This window comes from Mustela nigripes, unplaced genomic scaffold, assembly GCF_022355385.1.
Source record: "Mustela nigripes isolate SB6536 unplaced genomic scaffold, MUSNIG.SB6536 HiC_scaffold_894, whole genome shotgun sequence".
NCBI lineage: Eukaryota > Metazoa > Chordata > Mammalia > Carnivora > Mustelidae > Mustela > Mustela nigripes.
Window position 1 is genome coordinate 1,660 of NW_026740301.1, and position 8,704 is coordinate 10,363.

Here is an 8,704-nt window from a genome sequence, read left to right on the forward strand (position 1 = left end):
ACAGTGTTAAGTACAAAAAGTCACCATTACTAATGAAGGACTGAAAGCTCAATGCATATAATTGTGGAATTGCTGCTACCCACATAACTGTTCAGGGTTTGGGGTTTTAACAGGAGAAGATTCTTGCACTTAACAAGAAAGCTATGATAAACAAGATGTACTGATTTCAACTCTAATTTTTAAACTACTACAACGAGGTTTGGCGTAGCTAATGTTACACTTGTATTGTAAAACTTAGGTTCCTGTTCTTTCTTCAAAGTCATCAGAACAACAAGGAATGAAGAGACTTTTGAACAATTGCCAGCTCTTGCCGTTGCTGTTTCAAGGAAGGAAATATTAAACATTTGCATGTTATTTAGGTAATTGCTATATACGTTTTTCAAACAAAATACCCCAATGCTCACATCCCTCCTTAACACTTAAAATAAGTGTTCTTAATATTAAATATACACTACTTACAGCTTCCATCATAATTTTGTTTTGCAACTTGGTAATTTGTTCCCTAACTTCACTTTGTTCATCAGCAAGAAGATGTTCATGCTCCTTCTCTAAGTCCTGCATACTCTAAAACAAAAAGCTTTGTTCAGTTATAAATCACCACTTTTCATCTCATGCTCCAAACACATAGAATTAAAAATTTCAAGGGGTGCCTGGGTGGCTCAGTCAGTTAAGCGCCTGCCTCTGGCTCAGGTCATGATCTCAAGGTCCTGGGATTGAGTCCCATGTCTGGCTCCCTGCTCAGTGGGGAGTCTGCTTCTCCCTCTCCCTCTGCCCTTCCCCCTGCTCATACACTTGCGCGCACACGCACACGCACTCTCTCTCTCATTCCCCTCCCCCCCAAAAATTAATAAATAAAATCTTTAAAAAATTAAATTTCAAAAGTAACAATTCTTAATATTCAAAGGATGCTCATTATTTATTCCAAATAAAATACTACACCTAATACATGGAGATCAAAATACCCACTTAAGAAATTTTTTAAATGTTGTGTTTGAGTCAAATATAATTATTATAGAGACACGGCAGTAGTACACTTTTCTCGAAACAATGGGTTATAAACAGTTAAGGTCAAGGTGGAGGAAAGAAAAGAAAAGGACTGACAGTCTCATAGAATGAAATACCATAATTTCAAAACTCTCTAATAAGCTTTCTTTTTTTTTTTCTAATAAGCTTTCTAAACACCATGTAACAGTGCACTTATAACGAGTAAAAATCACTGTAACATGATCCCATTGGCGGGAATAAAATGACCTGTGACACGACCTCTTTAGGTCATGAAAAAACAAACATGTTCTGAATCTTTAATCTTCATTTAGCAAATAGTGATCTAGTGCATACTACGTAAAAAGTACTGTTAAGGACTGTGGAGGAATTTGAAAATGAATGCACGATCTCTTCCTTCCCTATTCCAGTGAGAATAAAAAGACATGCAAATGAAAACAACACGATTAAGGAAACACAACTTGCCATGACTGTGTACTGGAAAATAAAATTGATTCTGATTTAGTTGGCAAAAGAATAAGATTTCAGTAGGTAAAGGGAAGAGGGAATTGAAAGTACTCTAGAAACAAGGACATAAGTTTAGTGAGTGGGTTAGTTGGTGAGTTAGTGTCCTGGAGGGGTGGGAGGAAAAGGAGGAATGTAAGTATAAAACTACAAAGGGAGTCTTGTTACAGGGGCAGACGTTGAATTCCTGAGTGTTTAAAATGGGAAGCTAAAGACAGGTTTTCAGGAGGGAAGGTATACGTTTTGGAACATCATATTGCAGAACTGTGAAGGATGGGCTGGAGAAGAGAGAACTCAGATGAGAGTTTAATAGTATAAGCAAGAAAGGATGAGATCCTGAACTAGGGCAGTGGCAGCGGGAATTCAAAGAAAGATATTAAGGTACAGTTACAGAGGTAAAGTAACACCTCCCACACCCCTCCTCCCCCACCCCGCCCCACCTCCGCCCCTACACACACCCAGAAAAAAAAAGGGGGGGGGGGAATGTGCAGGATTCCATTGCCTCCTAAATAAGTATATATCTGGGCAGAGAAGAGGTCTGTGTCACTGAGAACACTTTGCTAATGTGCAAATATCACAGCAGATCATTCTCAATTTACAAACATTTAGTCCTCTTCTCGCTTTTTCATTCTGTTATACATTTAGACCTTTCCATCTGATTTTAAGTATGCATATAAAGTCATTATTAGTCCAATATTCCAAAGGCAAATATGCCATGAAACACTCATGTAACACATTTGAATATGAGTGTTATTCATCAATTACAATTGCCTACTCATATTTAACAGAAATCGTTAATACAAGTCAAAGACACATAGAAGTGATTTATAGACTTCCTGAGTTTCCACTATATATTTATTGCTGGTCTCCTCCAAACTGATTGTTGAGCAAAAAATTATGATTGAAGTGTTATTAAAGTACCAGTTTTCTTCATAGCACCTGTATTTCTAGGTAAGATTCCCACTTTACAGTTCCCTGTTTTAAATGATTCCCACAAAATTATTAATTGATCCTAAAAATAAAAATGCATTTCCCAGTTATGCTAAATCGAAAACAATGAATTTCAAATGGAAAATGTTTAACAATAGAGACGTATAACCTAAATGTTTCCTCCGCATAGATTTGGAAAGAAACAAAGTAACTTCCACTTTTATGTACATATTATATATTTTTTAAAAATATTTACTTACTTATTTGAGAGAGAGAGAGAGAAAGAGAGTGCAAGCACGTGCACATGCATGTGGGAGGAGGGGAAGAGGGAGAGAATCTTCAAGCGGAGTCCCCGCTAAGCAGGGAGCACAAGGCGGGTCTCAATCTCACAATCCATGAAATCAGAACCCACGACCTCAGCGAAAACCAGGAGTCCGTTGCTCAAACCACTGAGCCACCCAGGCACCCCTCCATGTGATGTTTCATAAGAATATATTGTGTTGCCAAATACAACAGACCTTTAAGAATTTCTCATATAAATTTTTAATTTTTTGCAGCCTCTGGTTCTGAACAACTCTAGCTTGTTGAAGAATCTTTCGTTGCTCTTGGAACATACCCTAAAATAGAAAAGGGTGATAAAATGTGAGTAATGTTTAATACTTATAAAACATAACTACACATCAAGTTTCAAAGGAATATTCTTTAAATCAATACTTGTTAACATTTCCTGTTTTAACAACTTTTTATGACCAAGTTTAGGTAATTGTGTTCACTACTAATATACAAAAACAATACGACGATCCTACCTCGTAGCCATTAAGTAGGAGATTGTCTTTCTCACCCATATTGAAAACACGTTTTAATTTTTTACTTCAAAATCCACAAATGACCTTTCCAACAATGTGTTTACCACAGGCAGGCAAAAATTTATACAATAGTCCTTTCTAACAGTAGTTACGGAAGAAATATTCTTTCTTACTTTCTTTCTTCAAGATTTTATTTATTATCAGAGAGAGGAGAGAGAGAGAGAGAGCAAGAGCGCACGCACAAGCAGGGGCAGTGGCGGCAGAGGGAGAACAGGCTCCCTGCTGAGCAAGAAGCCTGATGTGGGACTCGATCCCAGGACCCTGGGATCATGGCCTGAGCTAAAGGCAAACGCTTAACCAACTGAGTCACCCAGATGTCCCAGAGATATTCTTTCTTAACAACATTCAAAACATGTATTAATTCTCGGTCATTTCAGTATGCGTACAGGTGATCCTAGCCTCTCTGCTCCTTCACGTAATTTCCAGCAATAATTTTGTCCTCTTCCCTACTTTAGTCACTCACTTACATAGTCATACCCTGGATTCTGTCATTCCCAGTAACTGCAACATCTACATAATATTAGTCAAAGCAGAAACTAATATAGGAACTGTGTGTCAGGTACTGTTCTGGACCATTTTATTTATTTGTTTTAAGATTTTATTTATTTATTTGACAGGCAGAGATCACAAGTAGTCAGAGAAGCAGGCAGAGAGAGAGAGGAAGGGAAGCTTCCTCTGAGGTCATGACCTGAACCGAAGGCAGAGGCTTTAACCCACTGAGCCACCCAGGTGCCCCTGTTCTGAACCATTTTAAATAAACTTGTTACATATGATCTCATTTAATCCTCAAAACAACTCTACGAGGCAAGTACTCTTTTTTTTTTTTTTAATTTTTATTGGGGTATTTTAGTCACCATAGACTACATCATTAGTTTTTGATGTAGTGCTCCAAGAATCATTGTAGGATTCTTATTTTTTTTTTTTTTAAAGAAGGCACAGGCCTTCTTCTTCTTCTTTTTTTTAAGATTTTATTTATTTGACAGAGAAAAATCACAAGTAGACGGAGAGGCAGGCAGAGAGAGAGAGAGGGAAGCAGGCTCCCCGCTGGCAGAGAGCCCGATGCGGGACTCGATCCCAGGACCCTGAGATCATGACCTGAGCCAAAGGCAGCGGCTCAACCCACTGAGCCACCCAGGCGCCCCGTAGTACTCTTATTGTGTCTCGTTTTCTTTCATAGGTGAGGAAACTGAGTGAGGTACAGAGATAAACAATTTGTCCCCAATTTCACAGCTAGTACGGGTTAACCAGGATTGGTTCCCCCCCAAATGGTTCCAGAGTCCAGGCTCTTGACCACTGTACTATACTGTTTCTCCACTTGCCCCCCCAACATTCAACCTCTACCTCCCTGTTTGTAGTTCTCTCCCTTTTTTACTACAGTTCAATACTCTTTCAGGATTAACATCTCGTTGACCCTACGACTTTTCATTGTCCCCAGTCCCCACTCTCATAGTCTCCCTTTTCCTCCTTCTCGGCTTAAAGTCCATGGCCAATCATTATACCCATGCACTTGCACACGTACCTTGCCTCCCTTTCATTCTGTCAATCGTGGCAGAATCACAACCCTGGAAAATCCAACTCTCCAGCTGCCCTGCCACAACCATGCAGAGTGATCTCACTTTAAATTCATGATCACTATGACACTAACCTAAATTCAACCCATAAGGCTTCTTGGCAGTGATATTTCCCTGGTCCATTCGCTGGCCCGCTCTCAGGAAACAATTGCAGGACTTCTTCTCTGCCCCCTAAAGGGAACACCTCCTCCACCACTCTAACTCTTAACGGGTGACCTTCCTATATCACTAAATAGACAGAAGCAATCCAAATAGAACATTCAGTCTCCCAGCACCACACCTTCTACCCACATTTACCCATCCAGGCTCATGGACTCTACATTCTCTCCTGTGTTTTTGCATGACCTATTGCTACTTGAGACTTTGATACAATAAATAAATCAATTTTAAAGCCAAGGCTGATACCAACAGCTAGTTTTTCTTCTTGTTCCTGGGCTTTCCGCATGTCTGTATCCCACTCCCAAAGCAAAGTCAGAAACTGCTGAGAATACTTGAGATGAAGATTCTGTCTGTAAACCATAACAACAAGCACTGTCATACTTCAAGAAGATAAGAAAATCTAACCATATTCAAAACAAAATTGATTTGATACAATTTACACTATAGAGGGAGAAGGCAGTAATAGCATAATGGCGGCTGAAATAGTCTCATGGGAAACAGAAAGGGCACGTGAACAATTTACTCTTATTCCAAAAGTATTGTTCCTAACTGGCCAACATATAAGCTCTCTCATATGCCTTACCTCTTAAAAACTAGTGAGGATTTACTGCGTTATCAATTTCCCAGAAGAATTCATTTTATCTAAAAGCAGTTTACTTTTCATTTCTTCTTACTGAAGAACACGTATGTTCTGATACGATAAGTAGATTCAATAAGGATATCATATGCATTTGTTATAGAAGGTTTCCAAACAGGACTATTTCACTTAAATATTTCCCCTCTTTGGCACAACAGTGATTTTTTAAGAAAGAACAGTGAACACAATTTAGCTAAAATATGCAAATTATTTATAAGATTAACCTTTTCTACATAACTGAATACAGTTAACTATCACAAGAATAATGGTTTAAGACATTTACCTGAAGTTCAGGTAGTGTAGGTCTAGAATAAATATGAATTAATGTTATAGAAAGAAAACTCAATTGTTATTTGAAAGGAACAAAAGGTCATCTTTATGGGCTTCTAGGAGATACATCTCAGTTCTTTTTTTTTTTTTTTTAAGATTTTATTTATTTATTTGACAGAAATCACAAGTAGATGGAGAGGCAGGCAGAGAGAGAGAGAGAGGGGGGCAGGCTCCCTGCTGAGCAGAGAGCCCGATGCGGGACTCGATCCCAGGACCCTGAGATCATGACCTGAGCCGAAGGCAGCGGCTTAACCCACTGAGCCACCCAGGCGCCCACATCTCAGTTCTGTTACGGAGTGAGGTTAACAGAATTAATCTGCTTAGAAAAAGATCAAGCAAAAACTATTTTTTACTGGAAAATTCAATATAATAGAATCTGTCTTGGGTTATTTGCACCAATGAATACTAAGAAATGATACAAATGTCATCGTGACTTGAAAAAGCAACAACAACAACGTCACCTTTCTTCTTGCTGTATCTTCCAAACATGCTCAATTTTTTCGTTAGTGGTTTTGACAGAAGCTTTTGCATTCATTTCGAACATTTTTCTCTTTGCAAGAAGAGCCTGTTTAATGTCAACTGTATAGAGAATATTCATTGACATTGAGCATTGAAAATTATTTTGTTTTCATGTATACAAATCAATATGGGTAAATGTTGCCTCGGCAATATGCAAAGACATTTAAAATTCATAATACAGACATCATAAATGTCCAATCACTGTGTTGTATACCTGGTACTAATATAATATTGTATGTCAGTTACACTTCAAAAAATAAAATAAGTAAAATAACAATTATAACGCAGGCATCATTTCAAAAAGCAAGATTTGCTCACTATTTTCTGTAAAATCTTCTCTAGTACTAGTATCCCAATTCTAACTTTTTAAAATGCAGGTCACCTTTTAGTTTAGAGATAGTGAAAAGGGGATAATAATAAAAATATTTTCCATTATCAAAATATGTATCGAGAATCCCAAAGACAGACTTTAATTTCCTTGTGAGGAAACAGCTGAAAGGCAAATTTTTTTAAATTAATAAAATACCCGCCAATTCAAGGCACATGTCTAGATGGATTGCCATTAGAATGCATTATATAAAATGTGCAATATTCTTAAAGATGATCCTCAAAAGGATGAAAATAATTATATCGCACATTAAAAAAATTATTTTTCAAGCAATCTAGTGAGTGATGCTTTTAACCATGTTCCACTAAAAGAGACAAGGGCTGTAGGTGTAAAAATTCTAATTTAAATAAATGAATCCAAAAACATTTTAAAAAATATTTTCATGGGGGTGCCCGGGTGGCTCAGTGGGTTGAAAGCCTCTGCCTTTGGTTTGGGTCATGATCTCAGGGTCCTGGGATCGAGCCCCACATCGGGCTCTCTGCTCAGCAGGGAGCCTGCTTCTCCCTCTCTCTCTCTGCCTGCCTCTCTGCCTACTTGTGATGTCTCTCTCTGTCAAATAAATGAATAAAATCTTTAAAAAAATATTTTCATGGAGTTTTTTACATAACACTTTTATGCATAAGTGCTGCATTTCACAGAATCTTAATACTTCAACTAAAGCTTTGTGAATTCTATGATTTGACTTTACCGATCTACAGTCAGTAGTTATTTTTCAGTAGTCATGAAGGATCTGCTCTATTTTATATATTTTATTCACCTGGAATCCATCTAGAGTAAGAAGTGTATTAGACAGCTCACAAAGCCAGCTCTTTGTGACCACTAAATAGAGCAAAGCTTTCAAATCATACTTGCTTGTAGGGTTGATTTCTATCGAAGAGCTGCAAATTGACTCTGACTCTGCTAAGTGTACTGTCCTGTAGTGCAGATGGTGTAACTGACGTCTGACAGAACAACATAAAACTTGGGAGTTTCAGTGTGATTGTATATTTCTCACTAGCTGGGAGAGTTCTTTAGTTTGCAGCTACACGGTTTGCTAATGAAAAATAACAATAAAGAATTTTTTGTTTGTTTGTTTTTTAGAGGATTCAATTTGTGCTGCTACTCCAAAGACTAGGACACCGGGAAGTCATGAAAAGTAATCAAATGAAGAAAATTTAAAATTGACATGAAAAATTGTTATATCACCTAATCTCTGTACACAAAAGGAGGTACACCCTTTTGTTCATTTAATTTATATTAATTTATATGAAATGTAAATGTGTACAAAATAATAGCATCATTCTTACCTCATCAATGTTAGTACCATTTTTACTTTTCCACATCAACAATGGAAAAGGTCAGTAAAGAAACTTGCGAAGTTGAATCATACTATATACTTGTATAATATCCTACACGCGAGAACAAGGCATTAAAATCAGTGTTGCAGATCCCTCACTAACATTTTTCAATTATAAAAGCCTTACGGTTTAAAACTAATTTTTTTTTTCACTGCAAATATCATTTAAGCGTACCTTCTAGTCCTTGCAGCATCTTTTGTACTTCATTCCTGTGAAGAAGTTACATCAAACATTATTAAGGATAAACAGAGATCATATTTGTTTCGAAGGAAATGTCTCATTCTGGGATTTTACAGAGAATAATTGTTATGTAAGCCAAGTTGACTTGTCTGGTGAGTGAAAATACTATGAGCACATTACCCGACATCTTCCTCAAGTGTTTCTGCAGAAGGCCTTTTCCGCCCACGTTCATGGGTTACTGGATTGTTTCCTGCGTTGAAATAAAAGTGGAAAACATTTGA

The 8,704-nt window shown here is 37.5% G+C and overlaps 1 protein-coding gene across 1 annotated transcript; it reads right to left on the bottom strand.

Annotated features, from left to right (window-relative positions):
* Positions 1 to 262: 262 nt before the first annotated feature.
* LOC132008756 (synaptonemal complex protein 3-like) lies at positions 263 to 8,452 on the bottom strand (the record flags this gene model as incomplete). The annotated part of the gene is made up of 6 exons (XM_059387319.1): positions 263 to 316; positions 460 to 564; positions 2,955 to 3,053; positions 5,283 to 5,382; positions 6,461 to 6,578; positions 8,418 to 8,452. Coding segments are annotated over 6 exons (511 nt in total), but the record flags the coding sequence as incomplete, so codon positions are not given.
* Between the last annotated feature and the right edge of the window lie 252 nt (positions 8,453 to 8,704).